Source organism: Urocampus carinirostris, chromosome 4 (assembly GCF_059441175.1).
Source record: "Urocampus carinirostris isolate Australia breed hairy pipefish chromosome 4, RoL_Ucar_1.0, whole genome shotgun sequence".
NCBI classification, from domain to species: Eukaryota; Metazoa; Chordata; class Actinopteri; order Syngnathiformes; family Syngnathidae; genus Urocampus; species Urocampus carinirostris.
Window position 1 is genome coordinate 40,783,692 of NC_142352.1, and position 24,536 is coordinate 40,808,227.

Genomic DNA, 24,536 nt, shown 5'->3' on the forward strand with positions numbered 1-24,536 from the left:
TTGGGTTTTTATTGCAAATGATCAAATTTTGTACTAAAAAGGATGATATAACTTTGCTATTACTGCTAATGAAAGTTTTTATTTGTAAATGAACATAATTATTTGCATATTCTGTGTGTTTCAAAACCAATTGAATGACATTGTCCCTTGTTTAAAGGTGTTGGTACAAATGCAAACGAGGACAAATGGATTGGGTTATGTTATCAATTTTCCTCACGTATTGCCAAGGTATTGGATTGAAGACTCTCTATAGACATATACAAAAATTAAATAATTAACTATATTGATGAGCATTTTTTTTCCTCCGGCCTGGTCCTTGTGCAAACCTTTTAAAAGCAATGCCACCCACCATTCCAAAAGTTTACTGACTCCTGTCAAAACACAACTAAGCTTAACATTGTCTGGTACGTATACACACAAAATATATGTATGTTATCATTAATCTATTCTCGCAGGGTGTCTGGGATCTCCCTTAGAGATAGGGTAGGAATCTCCGTCATTCAGAGCAGTGTAGAATAAGATTTAGAATCACTTTTATTATCATTGTATTTCTACAACAAGATTTCGGTTATACTCCAGTTGGCAAAAAATATACAATATAGACTCATGAATAGAAAAAATATATATAATGTGTTCACCTCTAACATAAAGTATTTACATGAAAATAAGAACCACTGCCACTGCTCCCCCGCATTGAAGCGCAAGTGGAAGTGGCTCAGGCACCTTGTAAGGAAGCCTCTTCCCTTCTGAGGTGTTCTGGGTATGTCCCACCAGAATAAGGCCCTGGGGTAGATCCAGGACATGCTGGAGAGATCATTTCGGATGACCTGGATATAGGCAGGGGTACGGAGGTCTGGACCTCCTTGCTTAAGCTGCTTTCCCGTAACACAATCACAGATACGAAGAAGCAAATGAAAAGATGCTTAATATTTTATATTGTGGTATAATAAGTTGCATTCTATTAAATTATGTTCATATGGAACGGTACCAGTCATAGCTTTTAAGAATCAATTATGCAATTAATTAATTTATTGACTAATCGAGCACGGCGGTACAGTGGTTAGCGCGTGTGCGACACCGTTTTGAGGTCGTGAGATCAAACCTTCTGTGTGGACTTTGCATGTTCTCCCCGTGCTTGCGTGGGTTTCCTCGGGGCACTCCGGTTTCCTCCCACATTCAAAAATCATGCATGTCAGGTTAATTGGCCGGTTCAAATTGTTCATAGGTGTGAGTGAACGAGTGAGTTGTCTGTCCCCTGCCCACTGCCTTAAGATAGCTGGGATGGGCTCCAGATCCTACTGAGGATAAGCGGTGCAGATAATGGATGGATGGATGGACTAATCGAGTAGATGAATTTGCATTATCCAGTTTATGCAGTGAAGAAAATAAGTATTTGAACACCCTGCTATTTTGCCATTTCTCCAATCATGGAGGGGTCTGAAATATTCATTGTAGGTGCATGTCCACTATGAGAGAGATAAACTAAAAAGAAATCCAGAAATCACATTTTTTTTCAATTAATGAAGGTTTTATTGTGTTTTTTTTTCAACTGAGAGGCACTAAATAATACACTATGAGCCTATTAATAATGAATCAAGTGAGTTATTTTTTTAGATTAGCAACCAACTCTTTGCTGGTACTGACAGCACTGTAGTGACAACATAAACAAATCGAGTTTAAATCACTGAACAAGAAGGAATACCAGTAAATACAAATGTGAAGAGAGACATTTTTGCTATTTGAATTAAGATGTTCTTTCATGATGTCCTGTAATGAGAAGATAGTTATCACACATTTGCTAATTATCAACATTCATTAAACGTGAAGTATGTTACATTATAGTCTAATAGTAATGATACATGTTTATAAGGTCTTTTTGTGTTTGCTCCAGGTAGAAAAGCCGTGTCTTCAAGATGCATGTGGTTTCACCCCGGTTGATCTTATATAGGGGACACAGATGTAACTAGGGGCCCCCCAAGTGAAATAAAATGTTTGGGGAGGCTGAAGGACACCAGAAGTTGAGGAGCAAGCTTCCATGTGCAAGTATTCCTGTTTTATAGATAGATAGATAGATAGATAGATAGATAGATAGATAGATAGATAGATAGATAGATAGATACTTTGTTCATCCCCGAAGGGAAATTCAAATTTCCAGCAGCATCCCTGAGCTGAGAACAATCGAGAACAATCGAAAATAACACGGGAGCTGGCTATCTTCGCGGGGAAAAAAATAAAGCGGGTATGCCAATTCTTTTGGATATTTTTGGTATAAAAACGTGTTAGTACAGCAAAGGTGCAAACATAAAATCGATTTATTAAGCCACCACTTAGACATATTTTCTTTACATTTTATCATACTGTGTTTACACCAAGAGCCTAACTTTAGCACCTACACACATTTAAAGTTAGTTGTGGGCGAATCGATCCAAATATTGATATTACTGATAGCATGTACTTGGATCTTATTGATACCATTGTCCTGGGATTGATTGTTCTTGCACCAATATTTCTAAAGCGCTGCTTCTTTGTGTAGACAGTGCAGCCCATATCTCACTCCTCTCTCTCTCTCTCCCTCTCTCTCTCTCTCTCTCTCTCTCTGCGGGTTCTAAGTAGTTGACGACTGACGTGTGGGAGAGCTATAAAAATTGGCTAACGGTAGAAGAAAATTCAGGCAGAGACTTGTTTATTTTTTCAACAACTGAAGCTGGAGGGGAGTGGGGGGAGGAGTGGACAATTTACTCACTCTTGGCTCTCCAGTCATACTCCCTCTGACTCTCCCCCCGTCTGCCTCTGTGTTTTATTGAAATCACAAGACATGGAAAAGTACTGGTATGTTGAGATAAAAGACCAAAGACAAAAGACCACCCCCCTGGAAAAGTACCAACACCTTTAAACAAAGACAGGAAGACTGAAAGACGGCCAAAAGGAACATCTAACTGATTAGAAATACTCACCTTGAGCAAATACGTTCAAGCCACTATTACTCTCTCTCTCTCTCTCGCCTTCTCACTGCTACTGTCTAAATCTATGTCTAAGTAGGTGACTGACATAAACACTTAAGACTACTTGACTAACCCCTCTCCTTAACTGGTCATTGGCTGGCCTGCTGTATCCAGACTTCCAGGCTAAAGAGAAGACGATGTGGATTTTGGACAGCCAGATTGATTGGCCCACCCCTACTTGAAGCTAATATGACAGGCAAACGGGAAGTGCGGTGTGGACCTTTTTTTAACTAGAGAAAAGGACAAAGCCAGGTGACATTTCAGTTCCCAGTTTTTTGGTATGTTTTTGAGAATATCAACTGACTCAAGGAGGAAGGGTTCTATTTTTCAATGATCATGATGTTTCTGAACAAAACTCATCATTTTCGGATTGCTATCGATCAATACTACCCTGTTTTGGCTTGGATCGGATCATACCAAAACTCCCAGCATCGCTCACCCTACTTAAAGGTCACGACTATGGTCTATAATCAACTAAAAAGTTCAAGTCAACATTTTTACCACCAAAGTCTTTAAAACCTTTAAGTACTTAATATTTGTAATCACACAAACATTTTTAAATCAAATGATTGTAATGTTAGTCAAGATTAACCATAGGTTACTATCAATTATTATTGACTACTGAATTTGAGGTTTTTGATTTAAGGTGAAGGAACCAGTCAAGCTTTATTAGAAGAACAATAATAGTTTCTGGGTAACAAGCAGGTCGTTATATAAAACTCACATCTTTGTGTTTTTTTCCAAGCTGACACAGAATGTAGTGTTACAACAGAGATTTGATGAAGCTCTTGAAATATCTGGCCCATGGAGAATTTCCCCGTGTTTTTCCTAATGATAGGTACATAATCCACAAAACGAAAGGTAAAACTCATATCTGTGAAAGTAACGTCCAAGTATACTTCATAATACACACATTAATATTACAAGATTTTCCAGTGCTTTAGCTTCAAAAAGAAAGGCAACGTGTTTACAGCTACCATTTTGGAAATCCTAATTGCACCTGTATGTCCCAGAGGTCCATTATTTATGAATAAGGCTCCCTCTGTGGATGTCCCGCTTTCGCTTCAAACCCGCAAGCCCTCCTACGAAAGCCCAATTTACCCACATGCAGCATTCAGTATATACTGCTATACAGTATCATCTAACATATATGCTTGGGAAATAGGCCAGAAACAGAGAAAATAAACATTCATATTTTTCATTCTCTGCTACATTTGATTGCAAAAGTCAAATTGAATCAGCTCACATGCCATAAAACTAACAATGATGTGACATGGGTGCATTAATGACCATTGTGGACAGAAACATAGTCCCAAAAAACTGTTTAGTACAAAAGGTGCAGAGCAAAATTTGGACGTTTTCAAGAAGACATTTAATATCCGAGTATTTGCTTGTCTGACATAATGTAAACAATCCGATTTGTCAAAGCGACTGCACATCGCTGTGCATTCACGATTTATGGAAATGAATCTGCAAATCAGTGAAGCTCAAAAGAAACATGTCTTGGGGCATATTCAAAAGGCTGTAAGCAAGCAGATGTTTTATGATTCATTTGGTAATTGTGTCGAAGACAGCTCTTGTGGAGCTGAGTTCAATAAACCTGATTGCCTCTTGCATATCAAATAAAGGCTATTTTACATCAAAATGCCAAACATAATTACAATTTTCCCCGTGTTGTACAGCTAATCAAACAGTGCAATTTTGTATTTATAAAAATGTGAATATTGTATACAACATTCAATCTTCATTAAACAATCAAACAACCTCCAAAACACTTGTTGTCCAATTAAAACGTAGGGTGGTACACTTTCTTGTCATCCCATCTATGTCATGTTTGCAGAGCTGGACCAGAACCCGGGGAAGCCGAAATGGAGGCTGCATCAAACAGACCTTTACCAGAACAGGGGATGGCAGAAAGTCATTGTCGTTCCCCACCAAAATAGGGCAAGAAGTGGCCGAGGACTCCTCTTCCCCATGCTCTGGGACTTGGGCGGTCGAGTTTCCTTGTCTTTCCCCACTGAAGCAGGGACTAGAAGCGGCTGGGCGACCTTTAACTTGCTGCCATGACAGGAACACTCCTGCCTCCGGGACAGGGACCAGAAGCGACCGAGGGACCTTCTCCTCGCCAGTGGGACAGGAAACGAAGCGGCCAAGTGTAGCGACCCTCTTTCATGCACGACACAAGGTTTCACAATCTCTGGGTTTATTGCCTGCTTTCAATAAACAAAACAATACAAAAGTCAGGGGCTTCTGTTCACGACTGCAATTATCTTCAACGCTTACAAACTTATTCAAGCTACGGCAAGCGCTGAAGCCCATAAAGTGCCAAACGAAAAGAACAGTCGCAGACGCCCATGACTTAACAACTGAATGAGGTACCGGAATATTAACAGTAATACAACAAAAACACAGATTTTGTGAGAATTCAAAAAAACATTCAAAACAATCAAATTTCAACTCTGTTACACCCACCCCCACCAAATTCTGGACAAAATCTGACACTTGGTTATAAAATCAAAATCAATATATAACAGTAGTCATTGGGTCACACATATTAGGACCGACTTGAGAAGTATCCTTTAAGGATGCAGTGGACAGAGAAAATTCTCTGAACCAGCCACCGGCTATAGAATGCCTTACACATTCCACATTCACCCAAGACATATATAAGACATAAATGAGCACAAAACATTATCTCCAAAACCAAGTTATTTCAGAAGAATTTTAAAGGGAAAAAATGTCATGCCCCAAGAGCTCGAACTACTGTGTTACGCATAGTCTAAACATTACACTGTAGGTGTCTGGTGACATCTTGTCTAGCCATAGTGTGAAGAAGCCTGTTGACTGGTCGTATAACACGACCCAGGCGTGTAGTGCGGTGTGGTGCAGACTCTGGTTGATCAGTGTGGCTAACGTTACCTCCAGAGACAGCAGCCACTACAGATTGAACATGATCATGCTCACTAAGAGTCGAAATGTCATCCCTAACAGCAGTGTCGTGAGTATGAGTGGTCAAGGAATGACCAGAGTGATCAGAACTTTCAGAGTTCAGCCCATGCACCCACTCTCTGGTTCTCTCCCCAGACGCAGGCGTGAGATCTGTGTAGTTGTCAGGGCCTGAGATGCTTACAAGACTCTGCGCATCATCTGCCGCACATCCAGACCGGTTTAGCTGAGCAGGCACTCGAGCATGAGATTCTTCGGAGACAGTGGGACTGGTCATTGAAGAACAAACAGAGGCAGATGATTGTGCAGAGGACAAAGACAAATCAGACTGGAGAGAGGGCTGGTCTTGAACTGGGAGAAAGTTAACCAACATCAGCAGGTTACGGTGAACAACCTTCTCATTCCCTGTGATGGTGTCTTGAATTTTGAATGTGTGTGTTTGAGGGTTCATCTCAATAACAGTGTAGATGGTAGACTCCCACCTATCAGCCAATTTTCGCTTGCCCCTCTCATTTTTGTTCGCCACAAGGACTCTATCTCCAACTCCAATTGACGGCCCTTTTGCTGCCCTGTTATAGAGTCGAGTCTGTCTGCCCTGTTCCTTTTTTGCATGTTCCTGAGCAATTGACATAGCCTCCCTCAGGTCTTCAGACAGTTTTGCAACATATCTGCCGTAGGTGGTAATGTCAGGGTCAGACAAAATGTTCCCAAACAGAGTGTCGACTGGGAGGCGAGGAACTCTCCCAAACATCAAGTAAAATGGTGCATATCCAGTAGTTTCATGAGCAGTGCAATTGTACATGAATGTGAGTGTTTGTAAACGTCTTGGCCAGTCCTGCTTTGATTCAGGGGGCAGAGCTCTGATCATATTGCCCAAAGTACGATTAAAACGCTCAACACTTCCATTTCCCATCGGATGGTACGGGGTAGTATGTGACTTACGCACCCCAGATAATTGTAAAAGTTCTGCAACCAAATTGCTCTCAAAGCTTGGGCCTTGATCACTGTGGATCCTCTCCGGAAAGCCATAAACACAAAAATACTTTTCCCATAGAACTTTAGCTACTTGCCTGGCTGACTGGTCTCTACATGGAAAAGCTTGTGCCAATCTGGTGAAATGGTCTGTTATCACTAATACGTCAACAGATTTGTTGTGTGAATCTTCAGCGGACCAGAAATCAATACAAACAAGTTGCAATGGGCGGGAAGTGGCAATGCTTTCCAGAGGGGCCCTCCCTGCAGGCTCAGTGACTTTGCTGACTATGCAACGCTGACATTGACGAACATGCATCCTCACATCTCTGTCCATATGCAACCAAAAGAATCTCTGTCTGGCGATGCTCAGGGTTCTTGACTGGCCTTGATGGCCCGCACTGTCATGCACCCCTTTTAAAACTTCGGCCTTCAGGCAATCAGGGACCACTAACTGATGGCGTTTTGCATTTGAAATCTGATTCAAGATACTCTGTACAAAACATCATCACTCAGAACAAACTTCTCCCAGTGCTTCAGGAGGCCCAGAACTTGACTTGTCTCGTGTGCCCTTTCCCGTCTAGACGGTCTTCGAGACCGTTCCACATAAAACAGAAGACGAGACAAAACTCTGTCCCTGGACTGAGCCTCTCGCAGGTCATCCATAGAGAAGGCAGGCAGACTGGGTAGTGTATCTGGAATAAGGTGGGGCATGTGGCTTATCAGCTGAGCTGCACGAGTCCTCGCACCGGAGGCCCATTCAGTGTGTGACTGGACAACAGCAGCAACTTCTTGATTGGATACAGTCTGGGCCGACACGAGTAATGACTGGACATTTGTAGCTATAGAATGGGATAGCTTCTCTGCCATGACAGGCTGATCTGTAGAGTCTCTGAGAGTCTGTTGGACGGCTGTATCAGACAAAACCGCAGCTTCCGCAGTGAGATCATGAAGAGGTTCACTGACTAGTCTGTGGCCAACATTCTGACAAAAAGGGACACGGCTGAGAGCGTCAGCAACCGTGTTTTTGGGACCAGGCACATATTTGATTTCAAAATTGTAACTGGCCAGCTTTGACACCCATCTTTGCTCACAACAGTCCAATTTGGGTTTAGTCATAATGTGTGTAAGTGGATTATTGTCAGTCCAGACGGTAAACTCATGGCCTTTCAACCAATGGCTAAACTTCTCACACACAGCCCACTTCAGTGCAAGAAATTCCAAACGGTGAGCTGGGTAGTTCTTCTGTGACCGGGTCAAAGACTTGCTAGCGAACGCAATTGGCCTATCCACTGTGTCACCTTCACGTACCTGGGACAAAACGGCTCCAAGGCCATCCAGTGAGGCGTCAGTCGACAGCAAAAATGGACGACTAAAGTCTGGATGAGCCAAAACCACAGAATGGATAAGGGCCTTTTTGAGGTCTGTAAATGCCTGGTCGTGGTCAGCAGTCCAGTCACCTGATTTCAGTTTGCGGCCCACTACAGTGCATTTGGGCTTTCTGCCTTTCTTCTGTTTCTGGCCAGCCAGCAGATAAAACAAGGGCTTTGCGAGTGTTGAATACCCCGGAATGAAGTGTTGATAAAAATTTAACATGCCCAAGAAAGACCGTACACGTTTCTCAGAAGGTGTCGCTCCATCCGACTCCATCAAGTCCGCCACAGTCATTTTGCTTATACTTTCAACTTTTTCTGGATCGGTTGACACTCCATGTTCATCAATAATGTGGCCCAAGAATTTTACAGATTTCCTTAAAAAGTGACATTTCCTGGGGGCCAGTTTCAGATTGTGGGCACGGAGTCTGCTGAACACCATTTCAAGACGTCTGAGTGCAGAACTTTCATCAGGGGCAAAAACTAAAATGTCGTCCAAGTAGCACAACAGACTTAAATAGTTTTGGTCCCCGAAAATGGAAGTCATCATCCTCATGAAACTCCCTGGGCTATTACAGAGCCCTTGTGGCAACCTGTTGTACTCATAAAGCCCCATAGGCGTAGTGAACGCTGAGTACTTCCTATCATCTTCGTGTAAAGGCATGTTGTAAAACCCAGACGTCAAGTCCATTGTACTGAAGAAGGAGTTGCCACCAAGAGCTGCTAAGCAATCAGCCTGATGTGGCAGAGGATGAGCGTCTTTCAGAGTCCTCTTGTTCAACCACCTAAAGTCAGTGCACACACGCATATCACCATTCTTCTTCCAGATGAGAACTAAAGGTGAAGCATATTCACTTGTCGACTTTCGAATGATCTCTTTCTCTTCCATTTCATTCAAGACTTGGCGTAATTTTTGATACTGACTCGGTGGCACACGTCTGAAAGGGAGTCTGAACGGCTTTTGGTCAACCAGATGGATTCTGTGAACAAAGTCCTTCGCCTTTCCGCAGTCAAGGTGATTACGCGAGAAGATGTCTTGGTAGTGAATGATCAGCTCTGACAACTTGTCTTTACACTCAGACGATGCATCACAACAGCCAACATCTAGTTCACCCAGGCCAATAGACTGTAGCTTCTCCTCAGCATTACTTACATCAGAGCAGACAGGAGGCAATTGCACAACGGAAGTACTCTGATGGCCACTGACCAGGTCTAGATCCTCCAAAGCAACACAAGGCACCAAGTCAGCCAGCTTTGCATTGCGTCTCAAAAACAGCGGATATTCTGTGACATTCATGACCTTCAGTGGAACCCATCCATCTGCCCACAGAGGTGTGACGATTCTGGCGACCATTAGACCCTTGGGGGCAGATCGTGCCGACGTAGGTTCTGTCATCGCTGCGCTCCCAGGAGATACTCGTGCAGTTTTTGACAGCTTCCCCCACAAGAGGTACTCACGGCCAGGCTCAAGGCATGTGGCTGAATTGCAGAGCACTGTGCCTATCTTCTCGGGCATTTCACCACCACTCCATCTATGCAAGCCAGCTAGCATTGAAAGAAATTGCTCCGTTTCAGCATTAGTGGATGATGGAGCAGAGATTGCTGTCCAGTACGCACTAAACTTCTTTGACTCATGCAATATGTTTCTGATAACATTAGTTCCAATGATTAGGTCATCAGGTTGCCCCTCAACAACAATTGTTGGCACAATCATTTTACAGTTATTGATTTCCATATGGATGTTGAAAGCTGACTTTGGGCACACTCGTCGACCCCCAACACCAATGAGTGTCACGTTGGTGGAAAATTCGTCTTCTGTACGTACTGCTCCAACAGAGAGCATCTTACGCAGAGCAGTCTCACTCACGGTACAGGCCATGGAGCCACTATCCAACATCCCCCCCAAAGTCATACTGCTCCCCACTCTAACTGGTACATAAAACAAACTATCGCTGCCCCCTACAGTATGTGTGTTTTGATAAACAATATTAGGCAACTGAGATTGTGTGAACGTGTCAGAATTAAAAACTGAATTGAAATTGAGATCAAATGGGTGGGAGAACTCATTTTGACCTGTACGGCCTCCCTCTGAATACAGGTCAGCTAGTTTCCCGAAACTGAACTGATTTGGGGAGAAACTTTGTCGGGGCAATGCTGCTTAGAGTGACCAGGGGCTAGACACTTGAAACACAGATTATTCAATTTGCAATGATATAAAGTGGAGTGATCAGCGCCACCACACACCTTACATGGAGGGGAGTTGAAAGGACTTAAGCGCCTCTGAATACGCTCAGGATTGCGTGGCTCCACTCTAGACAAAACTCTCTCTAGCATGCTCATCATTCGGCCAAGGACATCACTGTCATCTTTCTGAGCAGGCTGTGGGACATGCTGTGGTAGGACATGCTGTGGTGGGACATGCTGTGGTGGGACATGCTGTGGTGGGACACGGACAGGCGGTGAGACATGCTGTGGGCGCTGGGCATGCTGTCGAACACACGAAATATCTGTATATGGATCGGGGTTAACATGGTGGGGACAAATGGACTGGAGACCCGTCTCTATAGAGCCAGAGTAGGAACAACAGGAAGATTCACTGTCAAGCACTGCAGTCGGGTAATTCTTCAGTGGAGGGACACTGCAAGACCTAGTTGACGCCCCTGATTCCCTTTGATACTCATCTATCCTGAGTTGAACGTCCTTAGAGGTCCACTCATTAACAGGCTTGCATCTGAAAATGTTCGATAGCTGTGGATCAGGACAGTACTTTGCAAACATTTGTGCCACTTCCCCACCAAGGTTTTCCATTTTTCTGCCCAAGCGACGCAAACCCTCATCAGCAGTGTCTGCTGCTTTGTTTAGTCTGATCCAGTAGTCAACTGGATTTTCCTTTGGCGTGGGTAGCGTGGTGTAAAAATCTTGCAACGGGAGAGTTGACGAGGAATGACTAAAGTATCGTATTAGAATGTCATAAATGATATCTGGGTCTTGCCTCACATCAAGTGCCTCATCACTCCTGAGAGCTACTCTGACAACGTCTCTTGCCCTCCCTAAAAGCCTGCTTAGTATCTCATCTGCTTTTTCAGCTGTTGTATAAGACTGTTTCCGAAGCTGGGCTTTAGTCATGGTGATCCATTCTTGAATTGAAAACTTGTCAGAACCATTTCCCCTGAAAGTCACAATTTCACGTTCAGTCTTGACATGGACAATTACCGGTGTAGTGTTTACCTGCGTTGTGTTATGTGGTCTGGGGTCGTCTTTAGTCATAGCAGTCGCTGCTTTGCCAGTCATTGGTGTGTCATGTGCATGTGTGCGATCAATGAAACCAGAAGAGAGCAGACTAGCCAATACTGAGTTGCCTATCTGCTCTCCAATTCGGCCTACCATGTCAGTCAGGTGTTGCAGGGCAATGTTATCACTCATTGGGGTTGAAGTCTGTGCACTCTCCCTCAAGAACTGTTCACTTGGAGACCAGTTTGGGCTCATACCACGCCCCCTGTCCCTCCCATCACTAACATGTTCTTGGTGACCACCTACACCTTCACTTCCATACCCACTAGTAAGTGTGTTTGCATTCAAACCATTAAAATGGACACCCCTGCCCCTGCCAATAGAAAAGCCCTGAAAATCGTCATTTTGACTACTATATCCTTCAGCCATTATACTTTCAGTAGTACAAAAAATAGAAAATAAAACAGGAAAAAAAATAAAAACCAGAAATTAACGAATAATTTACGTATTGATAGCAAATGCACAGTGGCACAAATACATAAGACGAAATCAACGCGCCAATGCAGTGCAACAGTACCCTCTAGTGGACACAAGAAGAATATGCAGCAACGCCGGGATCTGCTCAGAGGCTGATCAAAGTGATCCAGTTGTGTAGTCACGGCACCAGTGTAGCGACCCTCTTTCATGCACGACACAAGGTTTCACAATCTCTGGGTTTATTGCCTGCATTCAATAAACAAAACAATACAAAAGTCAGGGGCTTCTGTTCACGACTGCAATTATCTTCAACGCTTACAAACTTATTTAAGCTACGGCAAGCGCTGAAGCCCATAAAGTGCCAAACGAAAAGAACAGTCGCAGACGCCCATGACTTAACAACTGAATGAGGTACTGGAATATTAACAGTAATACAACAAAAACACAGATTTTGTGAGAATTCAAAAAAACATTCAAAACAATCAAATTTCAACTCTGTTACACCAGGGACATTCTCTTTGCCACAAAGATAGATGACAGAAGCCGCAGAGGGACCTTCTTCTTCCGGCGGGAACAGGAAATGGAAGCGACCAAGAGATATTCTCGTTGCCACCAAGACAGGAAACAGAAGCGGCCGATGGACATTCTCCTCACCGCTCAGGCAGGATATGAATGTTGGAGACAGTCCTTTGATGCCTGATAAAGGAGAGAGGAGACGCTCTCTGCTTGATCCTGAAGTTCTCAGGTCATTTGGTCATTTCCATGCCACTTCCATCCAGTATTCGGTTATCATGTCAGATTTAGTTTCGGTTTTGCACTCTTTGGTAGTTGTTTTGAGACCTAATTTGTTTTTGTTTGTTGGTCCTGGTTTTCGTAAATAAATATTATCCTTTGCTGAGCGCACCGGCTTCCATCCGGGATTTCCTGCATTTGGGTCCATCTCCACAAATGAGACTCTATCTATCCATCCATCTATCTATCTATCTATCTATATATATATCTTCACACACATCAATTTGTACAATTGAAAACAGGTATTATTTCATTACAGGACATGTATATAGTTTTTAAGACTTTTTTGTGTGATTATTAACAGTCATAAAAAACACAGAATTTATCTTGTAAAATGGCCCATTGACTGTAGTCACTACAGCAGGGGTTGGGAACCTATGGATTGTGAGGTTCACTGTTGAGACACTTCATAATAAAACCCCATAGAAAAACTGTAAACAGCAAGAAACGCCAGCCAAGCACAACGGCAATTTGATTGGCTGAGCAGTAGGGGTGGACGGAGCTATGCAAACAGCCAGTGGCGGTTTTAGGCTCGGGCCAGGCGGGCAGGCACGAAAGCTTTGAAAATAAAATTTAAATAAATAAATACATAATAATAATAATAATAAATGTAACCATTTAAGCATTGTTTAAAAATATTTGCCATCATTTTGCATAAAGTGTGTTTGTATTGATTATTTAAGCATTTTTAAAAAAAAATATTTGCCATTTTTAGATGTATAGTGCATTTGTATTCATCATTTAAAGCATATTTGAGGTGGTCTTGCCCAAAAATGTAATTTAGTGTAGAATTGCCAATGCACACAGCGCACTTCTGTCTGCCCAGCGCCTCTTGCACCGATGGTAAATACGTCAGTATCCTTCCTTGTTTGCAGTATTTTGAGACATTTTTACCAAAGAACTCTGCTTTTACCTTGTTTTGAAACCATTATTTTTGGAAAAATGTGAGGTCAAAATGGGCGTTAACAAACTAAAGTAATTGCGGAAGGGAGACAAGTTTATACCTGTCAACCTGTACGGTTTTGTCGTACAAAGTATGTTTATTATGCATTTTAAGACGTGTACGACGTACAAGAAAATCTGTACGGAAAAACGCAAATTTGTCAATTATGGGTACCATCCGGTATACACTGACGATCACGAAACGGCAAATCAATCAAGTCAAACGAGTTTGCCGCGGAAGCCTCTATCTCTGTATCGTTTTTTTGTTGCAAACGAAGCGAGCGGTTTGATGTAGTGAAAGGAAGTTTGTCTCTTTTTAGTGAACCTGCTTTTTCGGCTCAACTCATTAAAGAGAGCCGGCTCTCAAACGGCTCACTTGCTTTGATGCATTATATTACGAATTATTATGCTGTAAAAAGAAGTTAAGAAAAAAAGGAACTATAATATGAGAAAATGAAAAAAGACAAGTTTGTGGTTATCCCTTTAATCAGTATATTACCAACAATAATTTAATGCAGAAAATTAATTCATAATTTGAACAAGATAATGTATTCATCTCATCTCATCTCATCAGCTGCACCGCTTATCCTCAGTAGGGTCGCGGGGGTGCTGGAGCCCATCCCAGCAATCATTGGGCAGTGGGCAGGGGACACCCTGAACTGGTTGCCAGCCAATCGCAGGGCACACAGGGACAGACAACTCACTCGCTCATTCACACCTAGGGACAATTCGGACCGGCCAATTCACCTGAAATGCATGTTTTTTGAATGTGGGAGGAAACCGGAGTGCCCGGAGGAAACCCACGCAAGCACGGGGAGAACATACAAACTCCACACAGGAAGTCTGGAGCTGGATTTGAACCCACGCAGGAGGTTCCCATGACTTGAACTGTGCCGCACATGCGCTAACCACTGCGCCGCCATGCTGCTAGATAATGTATTATTCTACTTAATTATATTTGCATGTATTTTTTCCTTCTACAGTGAATGTCCAAGCTACTTCATTTTTGAACTTTTTTATAATAAACCTTATTCATTTTGAGCAACTCAGGATCTCACAAAAAAATGTTAATTAACAATATATATGATATAACGAAACACATGTACAATATAACATGTTAAAACTACATAAATACGTTAGAAAAAAAATATGGTGCAAGATTATTTTGTATTTTGTAAGGGAAAATTCGCCAGTTTGTAAAGGCATGGAGCCGTAGAGGTTGACAGGTATGCAAGTTTAAAGTGGTACTTTTGTTGATATGGGACATGCGGTCTGGCATTATTCTTAATTCATAAATGTTATCAAGACATCTAACGTCACAGTGAAATAGAATGCACTGAAAAATTTGACTTTGCCTGGAGAGCAGGTTTTGCTGAAAATGTGTTAAAATATATGATATCATCAGGGTTGGGTAGGGTTACTTTAACTTGATTACTTTCAATTACTTTTGGATTACTCCAATACCAAATATGCTAATAAAAGACAAAAGAAACTAAATATGAATAAAATTACTAAATTTTGTGCAGGCTTGGGGAGTAACGGAGTACATGGAACGGCAAAAATGATGTTGGCAAGCTGTTTGGATTTATTTTCATTTTGTTTCTGTCACTTTTTATGTTAGTTTTGCCGGAGATCAAAGCCAGGAGAGAAAGCTTACCACGTGTTGTGAGTCATAAAGTAACCCTACCCAACCTTGGATATCATATGGCTCTCTCCACCTAAAACCCTACAATATTTTGCTATTATGGCTCTTCGGGTATTAAAATAAACGACTCTTGCACGACAGAGTGTTGTACACTCTGACGCATGCGCAAATCAAGCGCTGCTCGATCACGTGATTTGCTGGGTTTCTTCGTCACGTGACTGTACCTTTTCCTGTTTTTCGAGGCGGGCGATTCTGGTAAGTTTTGAACATTACTTCTATTTACTATCTTCGATTGTGAAAATTCTTCAGATACAAAATTTCATTTGATACATTTAATCAGGTTGGATGATAAGGTCATCTACATGCTGTATGCATTTAGCTCGTAACTTTAGCTCTTATTTGAATGAGTCTAACCCTTTAAGTTAGTATTGACAACTGTATTGCATGTAAAGAAGAATACATTTGAATAAACCCTCTAAAAAAATCGGAATTAACTATTTAATTTATTAGTCACCGACCGTTTTTTAATGCTTGCAAAAAGGACAAGTTGAAAACCAACGCAAACATTGATTCGTCCTGCTCATCTGTACTATTAAAGGGACGCTGTGTAATATTTGACCACTGAATCTCGCTGTATTGTGTAGAGCAACCTAAAACGAGTACTTTAAAGCACAAGGAATAATTATAAACTGCGTTGTTTCTCATTTTTCTCTACGGAGACTCAAAGCGACCAAACAATTTATGTTCTTATTTTTTTCCCCGTAGCAGCAAGATGACGTCTTTGTACCACTAGGAAATGCTAAATATTACACAATGTCCCTTTAAATCCGTGCTTCTCAAAAAAGTTCTTTCACGCAATTAATAACTAATTAGTCATTAACGTACGATTTTTACAATGTTATTTTAGAATGATTTATGTTTTTTAATTAATGATTAGAAATTTAATGAAAATTTCTCATTGATCAAATAATCTTTTGTTGCAGCCGTAATTCTCACTCATTGCACTGAATTTGGTTTTTGATTTAAACAAACTCAATTTTCGACCATAGGAGCTGAAGAACATGATCTTGGGCTATGGAACCACAAAGAAAGTGCGCAAGCAGGAACAGAAGCAGCAAGCAAGCAACCTTCCAGCTTGCGATGCAGATGCGCTGACCGAGATTGACTGTTTGTTCAATAAAATAAGGACCTACGTCAAACCGTCCGATGAAGAATGGTGCTGTCTTAATGCAAATGTTGCTCTCAGACCACAATCAAATGAAGTTAATTCCCGCCTCCTTGCCCTAAAGGTGTCTTTAAATTCGGTGAAGAACCAGCTCAGTGATAAGAACATCGAAGTTTGGCATCAGCACACAAACTCCACTAACCGAGCCGGGAAGGTCATCGCTGCTGTGCGCTGTGTCGCCAATGCCGAAATCTGCACTCAGGCGTGGTGCAAGTTCTATGAGATCCTGGGAACATTCAGTCTCCTTCCTGAAGAGGCGATCCGAACCGGCGAACTCAACACGGTTCACCTGTGTGAAGCTCCTGGAGCTTTTATTAGTGCCTTGAACCACTACGTCAAAACTAGCACCCTCACGCGTTACTGCGACTGGAGCTGGGCCGCCAACACTCTCAACCCGTACCACGAGGCCAACGGAGGCGGCGCAACTATCGCGGACGATCGCTTGATTGCCAACACTCTGCCTTGGTGGTTTTTCGGCTCGGACAACACGGGCGACCTCATGCTCCAAAAGCACCTACTGGAACTACGGGGGTTTGTGGCCAACATGAGGCGCGTGGATCTGGTGACGGCCGACGGAAGCTTCGACTGTCAGGAGAAGCCCGATGAGCAGGAAACGTTGGTGACGCCACTGCATTACTGCGAGGCAACGGCCGCCCTGCTCCTCCTCAGCCCCGGCGGCTCCTTCGTGCTCAAAATGTTCACTCTGTACGAACACTCCTCCGTCTGTTTGCTTTACTTGCTCAACTGCTGCTTCCGCTCGGTCAGCATCTTCAAACCTGCCACGAGCAAGGCAGGCAATTCCGAGGTTTACGTCGTGTGCCTCGGCTACGAGCGCAAGGAGGCCGTGAGGCCTCTGCTCTCTAAACTGGTCCGAAATTATGGGCCACATCTGGGGGAGAGTGAGGCGCTCTTTCCGGAATCCTTGATCCCGCCGTCTTTCCTCACGCAGCATAAAGAGATGTGCGAGTACTTTCACTCGCTACAGGTTGAGACCATCACAGAAAACCTGAGACTGTTTGAAGGAATGAGTGCAAGGCAGAAGGAAAGGCTCGAACACATACGCGAATGGACTGCTCAGGAGTACCTGCAACGTTTCCAGGTAGGAAAGGATTTTTGGTTTTGCATTTTAGAGGTGGGTAAATTTACCAAAACAAGGGAGCATGTTCATACTTTGTGGAATAGGGACTGGGTCAGCTGGCTGATGGAATGATCTTTCTTTTTTAATTGCTGTTTAAAAGGACAGTGTTTATTACTTGACCACAAGATGTCGATGTATTATTTAGTGCGACAAAAAAGATTGTAAAAATTTAAAAGGAAAAATACAAACTACAGAGCCCAAATCGCACCATATTTCTTTTCTTTTTTTTGCCTCGCCAACCCGTAGTCAGCTCCCTATGGGTGAAGCTTATATTATTTAAATCTTAATTTTCATTTTATGTCATCCATCTAATGTAATCTACCTAATCTTAATCTAAATCTAAATAAACGACTTTATTAATCCTGATTTTTTTTGAGTGAGTGTTTGAAAGTATTTTTGTGAAAATTTACACAGTAAATAGTCCTCCGCAAGTGTCTTTAGCCAGGTCTGGTGAGAAGGCACTCCACAAAAATATAAACAAAATTGACAAACATCTGCTTTTATTGGGTCTCTACCGCCCTTTGGCAGCTAGATTGGGTACTGCAGCACCCAACCCCGGACCACTCCAAGCAGCCGAAAGCAATCCTCCAAGGCCATTTAGCTTGTGTAAAATTAATGCAAATTTATTAGCTTATGAGTTTATTTAAAAATGCACATTTATCTGATAGTTCATGTATTTTTGGTTATTATTTAAATATATATATTTTTTTACATTTTATTTTAAAGAATGAAGTATTTGTTTTACCATTAGGAGTCACAAAATAATATACACTGTCCCATTAAGCAACAATCATTTTTTAAAAAATGCCAAATGATCATCGTCCCTGAAGGAGATCCTCCAGTAACGACAAAATACATATCCTAAAAATTGCTGCTCATAGTTAAATCCAAAAACAGTCAGAAGCCTGTAAATAGGAGTTTGACAGAAACAGTTTGAACTGTTAGTTTTTAACATTTTTATTTGGAAAGCATTTTATCTGATTAAATTGAATCTTCCTACTTTAAAAACCGTTCTAGATCCGTATAAATCTACCTTTATTTAACAGCTGCCTCTAAGATAATGTCACATTTGAAATATAATCGAGTTTATTAAGACACATGTAACATCACCACAATAATTAAAAATAAACGAGGCCTTGAACAGAGTTGTACTTTATGGAATTGTTTTTCTTTCTAATCAAACCTTTTATCAATTGTTTCACATCCATGTGTATTAACACCATATTTAATTGCCTCATGTGTGCAAGTTAATGCCCCACCCTTTAAGTGAAAAACATAAATAAGAAAACATGAGTTTTGAAAACATTAAACACATCAAATATAAAATACTATGTATAGTATAATGAATTGCCACACAATAATAAATGATGTGTTCTTCATGAAAACAATTGATATTGACTGAAGATATCATGAAAAGTATATACTTAAAAAGTGATTTGTAAAAAAAAAAAAAAGTTGATAAAGCACAGTACTTTAATCGTTTTTTTAAATGATTGAGCCAGTATATTGGGTATTTTCTTTGGTTTCAGTGTATAATAACTTTATTTGGTTATTTATTTATTAATTATCTTCTGGGTTTTGACTATCGCTGGACTTTTTGGGACTGTAACCCCCTCGAAAAACGAGGGATTACTGTAGTCCATCTGGAATTATTTGGTTCATATTTTTGGGAGTTTGCACAAAAAAACAAATAAATCCCCAACGTCTTTGCGCTCAGGTGACATTCCTTCCGCGGAGTGGATGGATCTCTCGCAACACCGTCATCCCCGCCCGTTGCCGTGTCTCGGCCGGCCGCCCTCCGGGATCCAAGAAGCCAGCTGCAGGCTCCTTCAATGAGCGCAGGGAGTTGCAGACCCTCAGCTGGAAAGAGCGCGTGGAAAGAGGATGCCATGCCGACTGGATAAAGCAACACCGCTGCGAGCCTGACCTGACGGGCCTCACGCTGCAGGGACCGTGGTCAGGCTTTCACACCGATTCCTGGTACATTGTTGTGGGCGCGGCTCTGCCCGCGATCCTGAACTCCCCGTTCTGTGCATGTACGCTGTTAAATGATGTAACTGAAGCGCGGGCGGCTCAAGCCGACTCGAATCGAGTGCCTCCTTGTGACTCATGCTACACGGTTAGCGCGATGACGATATTATCGGATGTCGCCAGTCTTTGCTATGACAATAATGGCAAAAAAACGAAGAGTCAGTGTTTTGTGTTCGGGAGCCGCTCTGAATGGGACGTCGGCCAAACAGGAGAATTACATCTCACGTTTCCTTCAGAAAGTTTCTTTCCCCTTGGAGACGGTGCGGTTCTACAGGACGCGGCCCCACAGTTTCAGCATCAGCTTGTCAGCTGTGTCCTAATGTCCCTGCAGAGTCTGAACCCTGGGGACGCCGTGTTGCTGCCCGTGCCATCGGCGCTCACCCGCGTTTCAGCCGCCGTCGTTCTCTGCTTGCACGCTTGTTTCCGCTCCGTCGGGTTCAGGTGCCCGCCCCCGAAGGGCGGCGTCGGAGCGGTGCTCGTATGCGTTGGATTTTGCCCCGGAGCTGTGGCCCGAGTCCTGCCTGCCCTCACTGAAGTCCAAAAGCGTATTGGAGAACTTCTGAAAGGAGAGGGCAAAGATGAATGTCAGCTCACTTGTGATAGACAGGTGCTCCAGTTTGTGCCCATGGAGGAGCTACTCAATGGAGGATTGACTGACTTCCTGCGGACGATGAACTCTGAAATCATGCGACACACTCTCCATTTGCTCGTGCAGGTGTCGATTGAGCAAGGCTGTCCCGGTTAACTCCTTCAAGAGTTGTTTTATTTTTTATTATTATTTATGTACTGATTTTCCAGACTCTAAGGCGCGTCTATAAACCCCAATTTGGCCATAAATTTGAAAGCGCGCCGTACAACCCAGTGCACTTATGCAGCTTACCGCAGAACACATACAGCCGATAAGATTGGAAATACACACAGTAATTATTGCTCTATGATTAGGGCTGCAACCAGCAATTATTTGAATGATCGATGAGTTGGCGAAATCTTTTTTTTGATTCATCGATGAATCGGATTAAAAAAAAGTTTTTTTAATGTCCTTCTCTTTTGTTGTATGTTGAAGATTTGGACGGAAAGAAAATTAACCACAGAATATTCTATAAAACAATAAAAAACCCAAGCGTAGCTTATCATAAACAAAAATACATACTAATGAATACTATCCACCTGCAAATATGTCGGATATATATTTTATCAAGTGCGAAGAAGAGGCACTTTTTGTCTGAGGGACATGAGTTTTTGGAACAAGAAATGAATGCAAATCTGAAAAGCCATTGACGCGTTCTTAACATTAACATTTGTCAGGGTTCGTATGAGTGCTTGAAATCCTTGAAAAGGCTTGAACTTTAATGTTGTGTTTTTGAGAATGAAATTACTTGTATTTCGGTTGAAGTGCTTGTAAATGCTCAAAATTGTTTCCATGTTTATCAATAAGTCTACTTAACCCTAGAGAACCCATAGTTCATAATTTTCCCAAAAAGTAAAGGGTTCTTAGGTTCTCCCAGGGTTAAAAATGACGCAGACACAGCTCTCTGGTGTCTTCTCTTTGTCGTCGGATTTTTTCTTCGTGATTAACGGCAGCTGATTTAGTTTGTATGACATTGTCTTACGAAGTGTTGTCACGCCAAAGAGGAAAAGTGCATTGTACACCCAAACAGGGCACTATGAAATGTGTATTAGTGCAAGGATTACGCTTAGATTACAGACGTTTTTTTTATGGGTTATGCATACAATTAAGATTTCCAGTGGTAGATTTTTACGGGAAGAACCTCTGCAACTGATAAGCTACATATTTAACATATTTTTGTGCGAGTCAAAACAGTGTGATGACGAAATAAGCTTTAATGCCTTTTCGTTGGTCATCAGTACCACCGATGGTCTGTTGGCAATGTGACGGCGCTCTCACTGCCACTCCTCGGGTCCAATCGTGTTGCATACAATGTTTTGAAATTTAAGTCCGCGATGTTTATTAATTTCATCAATCATTGCATAATCATTGCCTTTTATGGTGTTGTATACCAATTATTACTGTATGCATTCCCAATATTATCTGTTGTGTATATTTTGCGGTGCATAAGGCACACCGGGTTGAAAGGCGCACTTTCAGATTTCTGCTCTTTGTTTAATTCGCTTTAAATGTGTTCATTTTCTGTACTGTGATATAAGATAACAACGATTTTCTAAAAAAGTTAATATGGAATGCCTATTCCTTGTTTTTTTAACGTTACATTTTTTGATTAAATAATAAATAGCAAATCAACAATGCACCCCAAAATCCTTTCCACTTTTACTGTAAAATGTTTACATTTTAAATTCTTTTTCTGCTAGTGAATATTAAGCAACTGAATGTGGTAGCGTACAATCACACAAGCCCCTATTAATTTCTCCACGATTACTCAATCTTTTAATGAGTTTGTCAATTAAATACCCGTGGGATCTTGCTCTCTCTCGACGTTATGGATTACGCTTGGAAAAAACAGATCCCTCTGCAAAAAAAAAATCCTCACCATCAATCATCCCTAATCTGACAACTCAAACAGCCACCCAAACAAAGTACTACGATTAATTCAAATGCCTCAAGAGATTTAGAGGCATTCAACCTAAAGAAGAAGCTAAAGAGAAGATAATTGTTTACAATGTTACGATGAGAGATTTGATCAGATTTTTTTCTGGGTTGCAGATTTAATCATTTCTTCTTTATGTAATATTCGTCCTACTCCTGTTCCATATTTATTGCACATTAGCATGCTGATGTTAGCATTTAGCTGAGCACAGCATCAGAGCTCTTCTCCACAGGGACAGTAATGGTGCCTCTTGGAACATCACATACAAACACAATGTTGAATTAAGATAAACTTCCATATTTATAGGGAGATGAATCTTAAGAAAATTATATAAAAGGAAATCTGGGCTCAGCAAGATAAAGGGTGCATATTTTAGCATTCACTGTAGCTCAGGACGGCATCATAGTTTTATTTGTAGCAATGGTAAACTACTCAAAAATGCAATGGCTAATATTCATGATCATTATAAACGAGATACAGATAATTGAATATAGGAAAAGGGGGTATGGAAAATAGATATAATACTAATTCCTTTGATAATGATTTTTAAGTATTACAAAACAAGTTAAATAAAATGGGGACGATATCAGAATAAAGGGACATTGTCTAAAAGTCAGTAGAAACATGATGGGTTCTTTGACAATGGGGTGCTTGATTTCAAGAAGGAAGTAGAAACGTTATATGATTTGCATGCAGTAGAATATTGTTAACAATATTGCATTTTTAAATGATAATTGGACGGTATAGCTAAACTTAATCAATACATATAATACAAATAAGACAAATTGTAAAAACTTGCCATGCCACTCTGAGAGGTGATTCAAAAGCATAGTTATTCTACGGATGTATTTCCTAAGAAAAAGTTGTGTTTTATTTATTTTATTTAAAAAAGTAAATCCCTATTGCAATACAGGAATGGAATAACCAATTTTGTTTTTGCATGAGTGTGTGTGTTTCGGTTTTCTAAGAGGAAAACTTGAAGTATGCAGAACTTGCTTATTAAGATTTAAAAAATTGATTGTTAAAGTACATGAAGCAATATTTTTGATTAATTTCTTCTCTAATAAAATTATGTTTTCTTACAAGTTCCAGCCTGTAAACCTCAACAGATCCGTTGACATTATTCTGAAAAGTTGAAAATCGCTTATTAATTCTTTGAAGTGGTTGTTTGGGATTCTTTGTACGTATCTGGATGGTTCATGCATGACGTAGAAAAATCGTTACCACATTGTACTCCACATTGCACTTTTAAACAGAGTGAAACGTTGAAGTGTATTTTTTTCAACAGGACCTAAAATTCATTACCTCAGACTGACTGTGGAGGAAAATTCTATAGATGAGAAGCTGCACGCTTGAAAGCTCTGAACCCTAAAAGAGTATAAACAGTACAGTTAGGAGCTCGAAGGTGGAGGAACGGAAAATATGAGATGTAAGGTAGGATGATGAAAGCATTAGGTGCCTATTGATCCTGCTGAAAGACAATGAACCAAATTCACCGCTCGTCCCTTTTGCAAAAGTCTGTACGCTAAAAAAGGCTGTGCTGACGGGAAGGAAAAATGCTGCTGCCTGAGAAAGAAAAGTTGAAAGTAAAGTAAAATTGTTTTTAATCTGGGGATGCTTCGCCGGGGCTGTTTGGGTGACATTTACTGCGCGTATTAATTGTGACATAATGGCAGCCAGTGCAGGGAGCGCACCACTGAGCAATCCCGAGCCACCATCCGCTATCTGTCACGTCGACACGAGGCACGCCAAGCAGTCCCCGGCTCCTTCTGCAGCTGTTGGATGACAAAACCAATTTGTTTCACACACGACAAATTGATCCTGCTAACAAAGCGATGGGAGATCAATCTTCATATTGGCTTCACTATACTTATACATACAAAAACTATTACCAAAACCAGGCCTACAGAACGCCTGCTAATGGTTTCAGTTTTAGCTAACAATTGTTTGCTTTTGAAACTTGCTTTTGAATTGTTTCATTCATCCATGCCTTTGCGGGGCGTTGTAATTGTTTTGCTCTGGTTGTCTTGGAAAATGTTTGGCATCTCTACTGTGCAGATTTAGAAAGTTCATAAACATAAGAAAAAGGGAAGTCCGAATACTGTAGTGTATACCCAATTATTTCTTACCATGTTTAGAGGAAATATTAAGCATTGAATTGTATCCATTTGATTGGGAAAATAGATGTAAAAATAGCT

General features: G+C 41.4%; 1 protein-coding gene across 2 annotated transcripts; it reads left to right on the forward strand.

Moving 5' to 3' along the window:
* The first annotated feature begins 15,551 nt into the window (after nucleotides 1–15,551).
* On the forward strand, nucleotides 15,552–23,423 carry cmtr2 (cap methyltransferase 2). 2 transcript variants are annotated; one of them, XM_088334579.1, is made up of 3 exons: nucleotides 15,552–15,635; nucleotides 16,430–17,704; nucleotides 19,461–23,423. In XM_088334579.1, exons 2-3 carry the CDS (start codon nucleotides 16,442–16,444, stop codon nucleotides 20,517–20,519), a joined length of 2,322 nt encoding a protein of 773 aa, XP_088190705.1. In that variant the 5' UTR covers nucleotides 15,552–15,635; nucleotides 16,430–16,441; the 3' UTR covers nucleotides 20,520–23,423. The 2 variants fall into 2 exon arrangements, with proteins under 2 accessions (XP_088190705.1, XP_088190706.1); XM_088334580.1 differs by lacking the exon at nucleotides 15,552–15,635 and having other exon boundaries at nucleotides 16,454–16,596; nucleotides 16,670–17,704.
* Nucleotides 23,424–24,536: the final 1,113 nt, after the last annotated feature.